General features: G+C 39.9%; 2 protein-coding genes across 3 annotated transcripts in view; both read left to right on the top strand.

Moving 5' to 3' along the window:
- LOC131137647 (diacylglycerol kinase zeta-like) overlaps positions 1–1,800 on the top strand; it is a 56,518-nt gene extending 54,718 nt beyond the window's left edge. Inside the window, exon 37 of the mRNA XM_058085831.1 lies at positions 859–1,800. Within this exon, the coding sequence (XP_057941814.1) occupies positions 859–975 (117 nt within the window). The 3' untranslated portion in view covers positions 976–1,800. The remainder of the gene's footprint in view (positions 1–858) is intronic.
- A 154-nt stretch (positions 1,801–1,954) lies between these two features.
- LOC131137728 (midkine-B-like) lies at positions 1,955–14,960 on the top strand. 2 transcript variants are annotated; one of them, XM_058085991.1, is made up of 5 exons: positions 1,955–2,309; positions 9,811–9,887; positions 10,066–10,233; positions 10,326–10,487; positions 14,313–14,960. In XM_058085991.1, the coding sequence occupies exons 2-5, from the start codon at positions 9,812–9,814 to the stop codon at positions 14,339–14,341; spliced, it is 435 nt and encodes a 144-aa protein (XP_057941974.1). In that variant the 5' UTR covers positions 1,955–2,309; position 9,811; the 3' UTR covers positions 14,342–14,960. The 2 variants fall into 2 exon arrangements, with proteins under 2 accessions (XP_057941974.1, XP_057941973.1); XM_058085990.1 differs by lacking the exon at positions 1,955–2,309 and adding an exon at positions 3,514–3,616 and having other exon boundaries at positions 14,313–14,959.
- The last annotated feature ends 644 nt before the right edge of the window (positions 14,961–15,604 follow it).

Raw genomic sequence — 15,604 nt, 5'->3', positions numbered from 1 at the left:
AGTGGGACTATTTTTATAGTCTAATTTCTTCATTCATTTTCTACGTCTTTTTCCTCGCGGGGGTGCTGGAGCCTATCCCAGCTGTCTTTGGGCGAGAGGAGTCTAATTTATTCATTCATTCATTCATTTTCTACCGCTTTTTCCTCACGAGGGTCGCAGGGAGTGCTGGAGCCTATCCCAGCTGCACATAAATTTATAGTTTATTAAATTTAAGATTGACCTATCAGGGTCAGCTAGTTGGCCCACATCAGTATTTCTCCATCAGATCAGAGCAAAAGTGTTCACATGCCAAGTTCCATATATACTGTATATATATGAAATATACAGTATAATACATGAATTATTTATTCAGATATGGGTAGAATAGCCCAATCAAGTGTAGTCATTTAAGAGTATTGTTACTTTACAACAGTGCTTCTCAAATATTTGGACGGGAGGGGACTGTCGGGGGGGTGTGCGTTTTCATTTTAATGCGAGAAAAAGAAGAAAGAAGAAGAAAAAAAAAGACCAAAAAAAAAACAACAACACTTTTGGCCAAAATAACAGCGTCTCACATGAAGATGATTTAGTGGCCTACCCAACCTCAGGACCCTAATCCCAATCCGTGGGCTGTGCCTTTAGGTGGGGCACTAAAAAAAGGCTTGTGAGGTGAATCTTTTGAGTTTATTCGAGTGTCAATAACCGCCGCCGCACTTAGATAATCGGAATGAGACCATGTTTTGGATGCTCGGGTGAAGCGAGGACGGAGGTGTCAACCAATCAACATCTGATGTTGAGTTAGCACCGATGAGCAAGGGAATAATTATTTGCCTACCATTTTTAAAATAAATAAAAATTCAAACTTATGTCTCTCGCCAGGGTGACACGCCAAGGAACCGGGCGGAGAAAGCGAATGACGCTGAGCTGGCAGCCTACCTGGAGAACCGGCAACACTATCAGATGATTCAGAGGGAAGACCAGGAAACGGCGGTTTAAGCGTCTTTTAGAAACAAAATAATGATGATGACAATGACGACTTTAAATGTCACAAAAGCAGCTCAGGACACACAACCTCAGTGAATATTTACTTTACCGTGTGTCTACGTTCTCGTGAGACGCAGTTTTAAAAACGCCGGACTGGGGAACGTCTGGGGAACAGATTTCCGCTATTATCAGTAAGCCATATAGGGCAATTTTTTGTTGCCATGTAAAACATTCACATTAATATTTCATTTAATTTTTTAATTTTTTAACCTGCCTTCAGCACTTGTTGCTATTGTAGTGTGCTGTATTGTATCAGTGCTGAGGGCTTCTGTTGCCTTTTTGATGAAAATGTATATATAAATAGTATATATATGTAGTATATTAAGGCCATATCCACATAAACTAAGATATTTTCAATATATCCCAAATGAAATCAACACCAGTCAGTAACGGTTATGTTGACACATGAGGTATTTTACACAAGTCTCCATATATAAAAAAAATATTTTCCAAAAAGTTCAATTTTAAGGTGAAAACACATATAAAAAATGCCTTTTTAAAAATATCAATGTTGGTGTGGACATGGCCTAAGACCAAATATTCCCATACCAAAAATTATTATTTTTTTTTTAATTTTGTTAGCAACTTACATGTGCTTTCCAACTGAAACTGAACAGAATGATAATTTTTTTATATTCTAGACTTTGCCAATGATTCTTTCATGGACTGTAAGTAGATACACTGGTTGTGAGATCATTATTTACAGTAGATACATTTACTTGTGGAAGTGTTTGTTTAATAACATTGTTATTATGATTAAAAAAAAAAATCCTGTGATTTTAGTTCACAGTTCATAAAGTTTTCTGACGATCCGACAAATCAGGTGATTTCCGTGAGAGACGAAGAAGACTATGAGAAGTGGATCAGACATTTTGATGACTTGTTGGGTATGATGGAGACAGAAATCTGACCGTTTCGGAGCCTGGTGACGTCATAATGCAAATAAGATGAGTGAATTTATTCCCATCATAAACCTTTGGTTGTACTTAAGACTTTTCTCATTTACAGTATGCATTTATCTCTAAGTATTTTTAAGCTACAACCATTTGAAATAGTAATATCCATGCATCCTACTACTAGGGTCACAAGGTGTATGATGGAGCCTATCCCAGCTGACTTCAGACAAGATGTGTGGTACACCCTGGACTGTTTGCCAGCTAATTACAGTGCACATGAAATAGTAATCGCCCTGATGGACTCCAGGAAGGCCGGGTACTCTGAAGTGTCGTTTGGGACGTATGCACAAAACGAGGAGTTTGGTTCCAGAACCTGAACTGTGGGTCGAGGTGAGTCAGACTATATTTAGACGGAATGTCTCTCGCACAAGTTCGGCCTTTTTCCCCCATCAGAGAAGTGACATTCCATGTGAGAGTTCGATTCCGAGTTTGCATGTTATCCCCATGCATGCGTGGGTTTTCTCCGGGTACTCCGGTTTCCTCCCACATTCCAAAAACATGCTAGGTTAATTAGCCGCTCCAAATTATCCATAGGTATGAATGTGAGTGTGAATGGTTGTTTGTCTATATGTGCCCTGTGATTGGCTGGCTGGCCACCAGTCCAGGGTGTACCCCGCCTCTCGCCCGGAGACAATTGGGATAGGCTCCAGCACCCCCGCGACCCTTGTGAGGAAAAAGCGGTAGAAAATGAATGAATGAATAATAATAACAATAATAACCAAGTGGTTAGCACACAGGCCTCACAGCTACGAGACCCAAGTTTAATTCCACCCTCTGCCATCTCTGTGTGCACGGGCCTCACAGCTAGGAGACCCGAGTTCGATTCTGAGTTCGAGTTTGCATGTTCTCCCCGTGCATGCGTGGGTTTTCTCCGGGTACTCCGGTTTCCTCCCACATTCCAAAAACATGCTAGGTTAATTAGCGACTCCAAATTGTCCATAGGTATGAATGTGAGTGTGAATGGTTGTTTGTCTATATGTGCCCTGTGATTGGCTGGCCACCAGTCCAGGCTCTAAGACAGCTGGGTTAGGCTCCAGCGGTAGAAAATAAATAAATGAATGAACAATAATAACAATTTTTTAGTTTTACACTCGTTCCAACACAATGAGTGGTGTCAGACTGGTGTAGTCTAGTAGGTAGATTACCATGGTAACAAGGGGATGCTAGTCTCAAACCGCTGTGGCATGCAAATGACTAAAATTCCTGTTGCTTGCATCCTGTCATCTTCATGCAAACAGACAGGAATCGATCCAAAATGTATTAATCCCACTTGACATAAAGTCCGTTTTGCAAAAGATTGAACTAATTAAGCTTTGCGATGGTGGGGGGGCTTGTTTGGACACACGCATCCCAAAAGTAAAAAGCAGCGTTTTATGCCCTCTAGTTACTTCTGTTGGTCTGTGGAGTAACACGGGTCTTTGTGTGTTTGTGTGCTCATGTGTGGAGTGGGGTGATGGGGATCTGAATTGAGCTAATGCAACCAGAATGAACTGGTTTTGGAGACAAAAGCAACTGGGGGGTGCCTCGGGAGGAGGAGGGGGGGGGTGAGGGGGGGTTGTGTGATGCTCACAGAGACAAAGTACTCAGAGAGAAAGTTTACATCCTCGACTACCACTCAAGTCCAAGCTGCTCCACAAGTAAGTACCCTTTTAACTTCTTTGAAGTTGTTTATTGTCTTTGTAGCGACGATTCTGTAGTTTTTATTCCTTTTTTCATGTTTTTTTTCATGTTTTTTTTATTATGCAACAGGCGCCAATAGGGCTAAAGAGAGCATTGAGATGGTGTGTAGTTTTTTTGCTGTTATTCTGTAATTTTAACACATGGGTAGGCAAACTACGGCCCAGGGGCCAAAACCGGTACATCAAGTGTTTGAATCTGGTCCAACAGTTGTTATCAAGAGTGTCTTTTTCAGTAAAAAAAATTCAGTTTTGTTATTGGATGTGGTCTGCTATAATATGAAGAGATATAGATAAGAGATAAGCACATATAGCAGATTGTAAAATAAGACAAATAATTCCAGGTGGACTAATTATATGTGTAAAATATCAATTTTGTTAACTCCCAAGAGTCAAAAAGTTATTATTATGGAGGTCAAAGGTCACACCACAGGATATATTTACCTCTCTGGTTGTTTTAAATTCAACTATTACAGAATTTCTGGTACTACAGTGTAGCAGAGCCTCACATTGACTAACTTACATAAGCTAACAACTCTATTAGTTAGCAAAGAACCACAGTCAGCTGCTGATGATGTCATAGACGGGGGGGAGGGCATTGATTTCCGGTTTCCACGCAAGACAAAAACATCTGAGTGGTTAGCGTGAAGGCCACACAGCTCGGAGACCCAAATTCGATTCCACTGTCAGCCGTCTCTGTGTGGCTTCCTCCCACATTCCAAAAACATGCTAGGTTAATTAGCGACTCCAAATTGTCCATAGGTATGAATGTGAGTGTGAATGGTTGTTTGACTATATGTGCCCTGTGATTGGCTGGCTCGCCCGAAGACAGCTGGGATTGGCTCCTCCATATGCGCGATAAGCGGTAGAAAATGAATGAATATGTTAACACTGTTCGACAACCCAAACCGGTCGCTAACTGAGAAATATAAACAAACCAGGGCAAACAAACTAGCCTAGCCTAAACAAAAAAAAATAGTGTAAATGTAAGAACTATAATATGCAGAAAATATTATTTCTTTAGATGTTGACCACAGCGGGGGGGGGGGGGGGGGGGGGGGGTTATACTTTTAGTTAGAACTATCAAATAGCATTTGAAAACCTGTAAAACTGCCACAACAAAAATATACAAAATGTAAACGTTTAAAGGACACAAGAAAAGGTCCGGGTCCTGCATTGCTGTGCCAGCGTAACCAAGGAAACCATTATGTACCATGCAACATTGTGAAGTGTCTACACACAAAGGCAGGTCTAAGAACCCCCCCCCTTGTTGACTCATTTACCTTTTGCTATGAAATCATTGAGTATGATGAAGAATTAGAGGACAGCGATGGTGACAACAATGTTTATATCCTCTATGTCACATCAATACAGATCAATATAGATCATCAATCGGATTTACTAAATATTTGTCAATGACAACACAACTGAACCCAAATTCCCAGGCCATAGTCTCTCCACCGTGTCCTGGGTCTTCTACCGGTTGGCATCCTAACCAGATCCCCAAACCACCTCATCTGGCTCCTCTGAATTCGGAGTAGAAGTGGTTCTACTTTGAGTTTCTCCCGGATAATATTGCTTCTTGCTTTATCTCTAAGGGAGATCCCAAACACCCCACGGAGAAAACTCATTTCGCCCGCTTGTACCCCCGATCTTGTCCTTTCGGTCACTACCCAAAGTTCATGAGGGTCGGAAATTTCCGGTTAATGTAGGAAATCTTTGAAAAGTCCTGATAAATATTCATTCATTTTTACCGCTTATCCTCACAAGGGTCGTGGGGGGGTGCTGGAGCCTATCCCAGCTGTCTTCAAGAGGCGAGAGGCGGGGTACACCCTGGACTGGTGGCCAGCCAGCCAATCACAGGGCACATATAGACAAACAACCATTCACACTCACATTCACACCTATGGACAATTTGGATTAATGATATTTAATGTCTTGTTTAGATAGCTGAAAATGGTTGAGTTCTATTTACTTACATTGGATCGCTTTCAGCAAACTTTAAGCCCAAAATGCATCAATGCGGCCCCACGCATCCTTAGCTTGTTCCGTGGAAATAGTTTGGACAAACTATGCTTTAAAGCAGGGGTCTCAAACATGCGGCCCGCGGGCCAAATGTGGCCCGGACACTAGTTTGAGTCCCCCGCCTTGATGTGAAAGTTTAATGTTTGATATGGATGCTGTATGGTATCATGTACCCAGAAAAAATTATTACGTTTTGATTAATGTTCATGTTAAAGGTTAAAGTTATCCTCCCTATCCGTGTGGAAGTGGTAAGTTTTTGGTTATTAGCTAATTAACCTAGCATGTTTTTGGAATATGGGAGGAAACCGGAGTACCCGGAGAAAACCCGGGGAGAACATGCAAACTCCACACAGAGATGGCCAATGGTGGGATTGAACTCAGGTCTCCTAGCTGTGAGGCCTGCGCGCTAACCACTTGACCACTGTGTAGCCCTGATAAATAGTCAACACTCCTTATTTTTTATTGGCTTTTGGGCTATTCTAAAAATAAAACTAAGACAGAGCTAAGCGAAGATGTGTGTATGTTTTGTTCAGATAGCCTAGCAAACATTGCCCTACATTGGTTTGGTTTTAGCATGTTGTACAAAATGTATCAAAGCTGTTCCCAAATGTTTTCTGTGCGCAGCCTTGGAAAAGGCTTGAGAGCGAATCCTCCAGACAGTATAGGCTGTGTATGATAGGATTGGAGACAAACAGAGACGTGTCTCCCCCGGCATCCCATAGTAGTCAACTGACCTCATTCTTAGCAGAACAAATGACTGAAAAACACTCTTAACTATTGTGTCACAATTGCGGCTGGTCCAACCCCGTTCTGGTGAGAGACGCTAGCTCTTTGGATTAAACGCAAGTTTAGAAACAGATACAGGACTTTCTTGAAAAGAATCCAGACCATAATTAGCCGTCCAGCTTTAGTCATCATTGATGTAAATCAGTCTCAAAATAAGTACTAAGCATTTTGCTAAGTCATCTATTAAAGGCGACCTATTATACTTTGTTGTTATTCCTTTGTATTGAGTTATAGACTCCTATAGAGTAGCTACACACAATAACCTGCACAAAAAGCTTTCTAGATCTTCCAGAATCTGCACCCATCCCAGTTATATTTCATTAAGAAAAGAGTCAAAAGTTTCTCTACATAATTTCAATGTTTATATAGTACTAAAACTCAATATTCCGAGGGTCTTGAAATCCAAAATACCCCCAAAACTTTGCTCTCTTGTGTGAAAATGTCTGGCAGTCAGTGAGTTAATTAGTGTGAGGCGTATTTCAGGGGTCAGTAGTGCTTCTCATTGACTTTATGAAATGCTGGCGCTTGCAACTTTCTTTGGCTCCATTTTGGGTTACTTAAAAAGACGCAAAAAAAGCCATGAGAGACAAACACGACTGGATTCAAGAAATAACAAAGATGGTGTCCATGGTGACCTCAAGGTAAAACTAGCCTGAAATCAGTGGTTATCAAACACTTTTGGATATGAAATTATTATTTCTATTTTTAATTGTTTCTGTATGTGAAACTAACAAAACTGACAATTTCAGCTTTCTGAAAAGGATGAATTGGATTTACGTGATTTTCTATGGGAAATGAATGCAACAGATTAATGATGCTAACCAAGGTTCCATTGTGTTCTGTTGGTTATTTGCTAAGCAAAAAAAACGTCTTTTCCCTGATTTTTTTTCCTGATTTTGTATTTTATTTGTCACACTCAAATGTCTCGGATCATCCATCCAGCTGACCTCAGACCAGAGGAGGGTCGCCAGCCAATCACAGGGCACATATAGACAAACATTCACATTCATACCCTACAGTGCTGTGGATGATTTTAGGCTCACTCATTTTTGCAGAATTGTTGTAATTTGACCACAATCGAGGGTTTTTGGTCTTCAGGTCAGGACTTTCACTAGGCCACTCCAAAGTCTTCATTTAGTTTTTCTTCCGCCATTCAGAGTTAGACCTGCTGGTGCGTTTTAGATCACAAACAGATGGTAGTCATCACACTACCACCACCATACTTTATTACTTGTCATGAATACTGACAGTAACTGAGGAAAGTGGGGGCCTGCGTATATTTGGATGTTGTTGTGGGGTCTTTTGTGACCTCTTGGATGAGTTGTCGCTGAGCTCTTGGTGTAATTTTGGTTGGCCAGGCACTCCTGGGAAGTTTTCACCACTGTTCCATGTTTTCCCAATTGTTGATAATAGCTCTCACTGTGGTTTGCTGCAGTCCCAAAGCTGTAGAAATGGCTTTATTACCTTTTCCGCGCTGGTAGATCACAATTAATCTCTGTTAAAATATAACATGTCTTGTCATTGACTAATATTTACATAATAAATATTATATAAACAATATTTGTTTAATGATCTGAAACATTTAAGTGTGACAAACCTGCAAAAATAATAAGAAATCAGACTTTTTCATACCAGTCTGCGTATATATTAAAAAAACCAAAGCATTATATTCAAGTAAATGACATTTCTTATATATTAAATTCCTGGTGTGGTCTTCAGCTTGTGACCACGTGCCCACATGGGTACATTTGTCTGTGCTGACTGAACGCAAAGCAATTGACCTCTGACTTCCACCAGCAAACTTAATGAGACTCACATCTTTCCGTCTGTGAGGGAAACGGGAAAATGCTCCGTGTTTAATGTCAGCGTTGCACTGGAAGAGCTGGAAATGACCAACCACTTTATGGCAATTGTAGCAATCTCTAATTTTTTTTTTATCTGTTTGCTGGTCTTGGAGTAAGACAGCTCCTTTCCTCATGGGAGGCTCCGGAGATGCCTTCACCTCCTTCCCTGGACAGCCTATTAGAGCAACCGAGTTCTAATTGCAGTCTTCCATTCTCAGACTGCTTTTTGTTTATACTGGAATGGATACAGCAAGGATAAATTCTTACCTAAAACCACCGTAAACGACAATATTTTATCGGGAAGCAAGTGCTTCATATTAAGTGTTTAAATCAAAGGTCTCCAAAGTGCCGCCCAGGGGCCGTTTTTGGCTCGCAGATTTATTTTTAGGCCTAAAATATAACTACTTAGTGAAGATATTTAATGTCTTATTTAGATAGCTGAAAATGGTTGAGTTATATTTACTTACATTGGATTACTTTCAGCAAACTTTAAGCCCAAAATGCATCAATGTTGCAAAGGGCTCTCAAACATGCGTGCCGCGGGCCAAATGTGGCCCGCAGGACACTTGTTTGAGGCCCCCCGCCTTGATATGAAAGTTTAATGTTTGATATGGATGCTGTATGGTATCATGTACCCAGAAAAAATTATTACGTTTTGATGAATGTTCATGTTAAAGGTTAAATAACTGTTAATAGTTATCCTCCCTATCCGTGTGGAAGTGGTAAGTTTTTGGCTATTTTAAGTTGAAAGGAAATAACTTGAAGGCTACCGTTTAGGTGGCTAGCTGTCTAGTTTGCGAGTTAGCATGTGTCTCAAAAGACCCTGCAGTTGCGCAATATGTTGTAAATAAAAAAGTATAAAGTATAAATGTGACTATAGTCGTGTTTTGTCATGTCTACAGGGCTCTAATAATGCTTTGGTAATTTTAATCTGAAAAAAATAATTTGTCTACCCACCAACTATATGTGGTTTCTTAAGTTTTTATTGTTTGCCGTTTTATTATTATTATTATTATTATATTTATTTATTTATTTATTACTGATTGATTGATTTTCTTCTTCTTCTTGATTTGTTTTTTTATTTTTCATCTTATTTTGTGTAGAAAAATAAAATGTAAGATATTTGAGAACAGTGGAATTTTTTTATCAATTTTCTTGTAGAAAAATTTAAATTTAAAAATTTTTTTTTTTTTTTTTAGTAAATGCGTTTTTTTTTTTTTTTTTTTGGAAAACCTGATGCGGCCCAGTCTCACCCAGACCCGAGCTCCAGTAGCCCCCCAGTAAATTGAGTTTGAGACCCCTGCTTTTAAAGGGTTGCTAAACAAAAGCTACTCATTAGCATCCGATCAGCTTCCAAAAAGCATAACAAATTGAAGATTATTGGTTTATTTTTTTTATGTTCGGTAACCTCAGTTGGTTTATTCCGGGCAAAGTGCTGCCTAGCATAGCATAGTGATTTTTTATCATATGGATTTTCTTGATTTTTGTGCACTCGGACAGGATGAAGGCTACGCTGCTGCTGCTCCTCGTCGCTCTCATCACCATCAAAATGGTAGCTGGAGGGAAAAACAACAAAGGTAGGAGATTTTCTTTCCCACGTGTACATTTTACTCCAAAAAAATGTTCTTTTTATTTGTTTACAAATCATATACTTATATACAAATACAAATTTCAAAGGTATTTTGTTGTTGTGCTTGAATTAGCAGCACATACTCTGGAGGCACGTCTCTTACTAAATCTTTACTCAATCCACAGAGAAAATCAAACCTTCCCATTCCGGGTCAGACTGCACCGACTGGCGCTATGGAAACTGTGTCCCTAGCAACGGCGACTGCGGCACCGGATTTAGGGAGGGGTCATGTGACCAGCAGACAAAGAGAATGAAATGCAAAGTGCCCTGCAACTGGAAAAAAAACTTTGGAGGTAACACCCCTAAATCCTCAAATGGGACAAACCAAAGAGAATTTTTTTCATTGAAGGAAAAAAAAACTAATCAGTGTTTTTTTCCTGTTTAGCCGACTGCAAGTATCGCTTCGGAAGTTGGAGCGAGTGTGACGCAAGCGCTGGTATCCAGACCAGGAACGGGACGCTGAAGAAGGCGCTCTACAACGCTGAATGCCAACAGACTATTTCTGTCTCCAAACCCTGCCTCGGCAAAACCAAGACAAAAAGCAAAGGTTAGAATACCTGCTGTGGAAAAACACGACACAAGCATAACCGTCCCTCCGTAATATGCAGTAATTTTATAGTAGTATACCCTCATTTTGTTCAATTCCACCCTCGGCCATCTCTGTGTGGAGTTAGTTAGTTATTAGTCATATTAGTTATATTATAGGGCTGCACAGTGGACGAGTGGTTAGCGCACAGACCTCACAGCTAGGAGACCAGGGTTCAATTCCACCCTTGGCCATCTCTGTGTGGAGTTAGTTAGTTATTAGTTATATTAGTTATATTATAGGGCTATAGACATACGCTATCCAATCGAGGTGTGACTTTATTCCGTATGCTTTCCAGAAGGTCCGACTCTTAAGTGAAAACGGACGTTTTGCCATGAATTATTTCTTGGATGAAATAGTATTTGTCACCTCCATAACCCAAAGCGGGAGCCAAAGAAGATGAGAAACACTCGTGAATGAAAAAAATAACTCCTGGGTGATGCGCCACAAGAGACGTTAGGCAGAGATGGAGACCATGGCTCATTCTGACCCACTGGGAAACCTCTGGAACCAATCAATGGGTAAAGGTTCCACTCTAATAGACGTGATTACATGTCGTTCATTTTGAACATCTGACACCAACATCTGAACATCTGACACACCTCCAGCTAACATTTGGATTGTCAACAAAAACTCTTGTCACGTTTTAGTCGTAAAAGAATCATGATTAGCTCATCACCGTCACATGATCGAGCTTCCTAAAGTCTTGCTTGCATTTTGTCCGATGCGCGGAATGTTTCAGCGGTGCGGTTCTGAATTCCCTATGGAGAACTTAACGATAATGACGGGTGAGGTGTCAGGATGCTCCATCCATCTCCTTTGATTGGAGGAACGTGCCAACATCTATTTCATCTAGCTCTCCTTTGTTCTGGGCTGCCCTGGGTGGCGTTCAAAGCCCTGTGATGATTACGTCGTCGTTCATTCGTGCGTTCAGATCCATCTCATCAAATCTATTTTTTATTTGCTCAATCATATTTTCCTTTGCTTCTTTTTCTTCCTCAAAAGTGGCACAAAAAAAACCCGACATAGCCATGTGTGAAAAGGTGCCCACTCCTTCCCATTTATAAAGCTTTGAGACTTTAGCTAACCACAGTGAGAGCCATTATCCACAAATGTCGAAAACATGACCAGTGGTTAACCGTCCCAGGATTAGCCGGCCGGCTAGCCAAAATGACCCCAAGAGCGCAACAGTGCTTCAACCAAGAGGTCACAAAAGTCCCCACAATATTCAAAGAACTGCAGTTAAGGGGGTCAGGGTTCTTGACTCCACCATAAGAACGACACTGGGCAAAAAATCAAAGACCTTCTTGAAAATACTCTGTGGTCTTACAAGACAAAATTTGACCTTTTTTATAAAATTTCGTAAAAGTAAGAATATCATAGCAACAGTAAAATATGGTGGTGGTAGTGTGATGGTCTGGCGTTATTTTGCTGCCTTGCTGTGATAAATGGAACCATGGATTCTGCTGTATACCAAAAATTCCCGAAGGCAAACATCCGGCTATTTTTTGTAAAATTTCGTAAAAGTAAGAACATCATACTAACAGTAAAATATGGTGGTGGTCGTGTGATCGTCTGGCATTATTTTGCTGCCTTGCTGTGATAAATGGAACCATGGATTCTGCTGTATACCAAAACAATCCTGAAGGCAAACATCCGTCCATTTTTTTGTAAAATTTCGTAAAAGTAAGAACATCATACTAACAGTAAAATATGGTGGTGGTAGTCTGATGGTCTGGTGTTAGTTTTGCTGCCTTGCTGTGATTAATGGAACCATGGATTCTGCTGTATACCAAAAATTCCCGAAGGCAAACATCCGGCCATTTTTTGTAAAATTTCATAAAAGTAAGAATATCAGCAACAGTAAAATATGGTGGTGGTAGTGTGGTGGTCTGTCGTTATTTTGCTACCTTGCTGTCATAAATGGAACCATGGATTCTGCTGTATACCAAAACAATCCTGAAGGCAAACATCCGTCCATTTTTTGTAAAATTTCGTAAAAGTAAGAACATCATAGCGACAGTAAAATATGGTGGTGGTAGTGTGATGGTCTGGCGTTATTTTGCAGCCTTGCTGTAATAAATGGAACCATGGATTCTGCTGTATATCAAAACAATCCTGAAGGCAAACATCCGTCCATTTTTTCTAAAATTTTGTAAAAGTAAGAACATCTTACCAACAGTAAAATATTGTGGTGGTAGTGTGATGGTCTGGCCTTATTTTGGTGCCTTGCTGTAATAAATGGAACCATGGATTCTGCTGTATATCAAAACAATCCTGAAGGCAAACATCCGGCCATTTTTTGTAAAATTTCCTAAAAGTAAGAACATCATAGCAACAGTAAAATATGGTGGTGGTAGTGTGATGGTCTGACGTTTTTTGTGACCTCATACTGAAATGAACCTCGGTCCTGATCCAAAACACTCCAACAAGTCCACCTCTGGATAGCTGAACAAAAACCACTTCTGATCCTGATTGTGTTCGAGAAGCCTAGTCAAGAAAACAGCAAGTCTAGAACCAACGGCAGACATCTTGCCACGTATGTCCTTTCCGGTCAATAACAACAACAACAAAAATGATGGTTCCCACTAAATGACACTTAGCTTTGTTAGCTGCAGGTCATATGTGAGCTATATCTGATTTACTGTTCAATACCAATCTATTTCAAATGGGACTCAGGCCTCATTGGTTATGTGGATAGAAATAGGATACGTATCCCATCGACTGCAGTCTTAATGGCGGGGTCGCATATACGTACGTATGTGACCTTTATGTCATGTGACCTATATGTCCCTCAAAGGCATGCGTTGCCATGCCAGACTCCAATAAAGGTCCTCGCAGATGATGGAAAAGCTCTTCTTCACATCCAAAAGTTAGTTGGAAAAAACGTTGAAGCGCTGAAGTAGCTCCCATTACCCACCACTCCTGGCTCTGACATCCACCCACTCACAAACCCCCGGAACAGACGTTCTCCGCAAACTGCCATCGCGAAAAATCTTGTCTCTTCCTTCTTGGACTCATTTGGTTAAAGAAAACGAGAACAAAATCCTAGAAATTTCCACAAATAGAAAACACACGACAATGTGCTTGATGCCCTGTTGTGCACATCAATTCAATCAATTGTGTGCCGTTTACATGTTGGAAAAGCTAAGTTAGCAATTTTATACACTCCTGTGGACTCCTATAGAGCAGCTACACACAATACCCCGCACAGAAAACTTTCTAGATCTTCCAGAATCTGCACCTATTCCAGCTGTATTTCTTTGGATTTGATTTGTTTTGATTCATTCCACCTATGGCCCGCCTCCGAGCACGCCCGCTCTGCTGTAATTGGTTACATTCCCAAGTACAGACGTTGTAAACTGTCATCGCCAAAAAGTCTTTTGGTTAAGAAAACGAGAGCAAAATCCTAGAAATTTCCACAAATGGGGCAAAGTTTACTTCCATGAACACACGGCAATGTGCCTGATGTCCTGTTGTGCACGAGTCACTTCCTGTCATATTTCTACCTGAAAAACATGCTTACCTTTCTTCATAGCCAGGGGGAAATGGGAGTGGTCACATGACCACAAATGTGTTCTATTGCCGAGATACAGGGGGGCATCTCACATTACCCGATGTCTGAAATCGACACACCTTCCCTGACACTTGATAAGAAATGGAATATTAAATCACCATCCTTGCATGAATATTCTATTTTGTATTATGAACTGTTTGTTTGTTAACTGAGGTTTTGTTTGGATTCTGCCAAATTATTTTCTTCCTGTTTCATCTTTGGTTTTCCAGGAAAGAAGAAAAAAGGCAACAGACAGTAGAGACAAGAGAAGACTTGGACCAGGAGATCTTTTGGAATTGAACCAACTCATCTCTGACATTTGGACAGTAGGACTGACATTGTTAGAATTCAACTAGATGAGATTCCACAATAATTCATCACAAATAAATCTCGGAGACAATCTCATGTTGTCAATTTGATGATCTTCAAAAGGGATTTGCATCAACCTGCAATTTACTAATGTTTATTCATGCGTAGCGATTAGTAATTAGCATTATTGGGTCAACTTTGTAGCAACACAGACAACTGCCATCAGGTATTATGTTATAATATCAATAGAAGTACAAAATGTATAATACTACTAATAATAATTATGGTGCGGATCTTTTTTTTGTATACAGGAACTGATACTAATAATAATAAAGAGTTAATTAAAAAAAGTTGTGTGAAGTTGGTAATTCATACAAACATGGCAATAAACATAACAATAATATGTCGTTTATTAATAGAAGCAGTTCTCAAAATGACTTTATATCACCAGCAACCACTCGGAAAAAAAAGCAGACAAAAAAAATATATATTTTTTTAAACAGTGACTGATGCACGATCGTGCCTGCTGCATTGTGGTAGTTAGGAAACAAATTTAAAGGGATATTTGGGATTTTTTTTTTTTTTACATGAAGTTGGATGACCCCCCCCCCCCCCCCCCCCCCCATAAGCAGTGAAGTCCGTCAACAGCGACTCACTCTCCACTTCCTGTCCTGAACCGATCGTCCATGCTAACCCAACTTTGAACAGTCAGTGACTGATGCACAATCGTGCCCGCTGCATTGTGGTAGTTAGGAAACAAATTTAAAGGGATAGTTGGGATTTTTTTTTTTACATGAACTGATACTAATAATAATAAAGAGTTAATAAAAAAAAAAGTTGTGTGAAGTTGGTTATTCATGCAAACATAGCGATAAAAATAATAATATGTCGTTCAATAATACAAGCAATTCTCAAAATGACTTTTTATAATCAGCCACCAACCGAAACAAGCAGACAAAAAAAAATTTTTTTTTTGAACAGTCAGTGACTGATGCACAATCGTGCCCGCTGCATTGCGGTAGTTAGGAAACAAACTTAAAGGCTTAGTTGGGATTTTTTTTTTTACATGAACTGATACTAATAATAATAAAGAGTTAATTAAAAAAAGTTGTGTGAAGTTGGTGATTCATGCAAACATAGCAATAAACATAACAATAATATGTCGTTTATTAATAGAAGCAGTTCTCAAAATGACTTTATATCACCAGCAACC

Source organism: Doryrhamphus excisus, chromosome 10 (genome assembly GCF_030265055.1).
Source record: "Doryrhamphus excisus isolate RoL2022-K1 chromosome 10, RoL_Dexc_1.0, whole genome shotgun sequence".
Classification (NCBI taxonomy): Eukaryota; Metazoa; Chordata; class Actinopteri; order Syngnathiformes; family Syngnathidae; genus Doryrhamphus; species Doryrhamphus excisus.
Note: the sequence above shows the minus strand (reverse complement) of the source record. Positions and strands in the feature narration are given on the sequence as shown.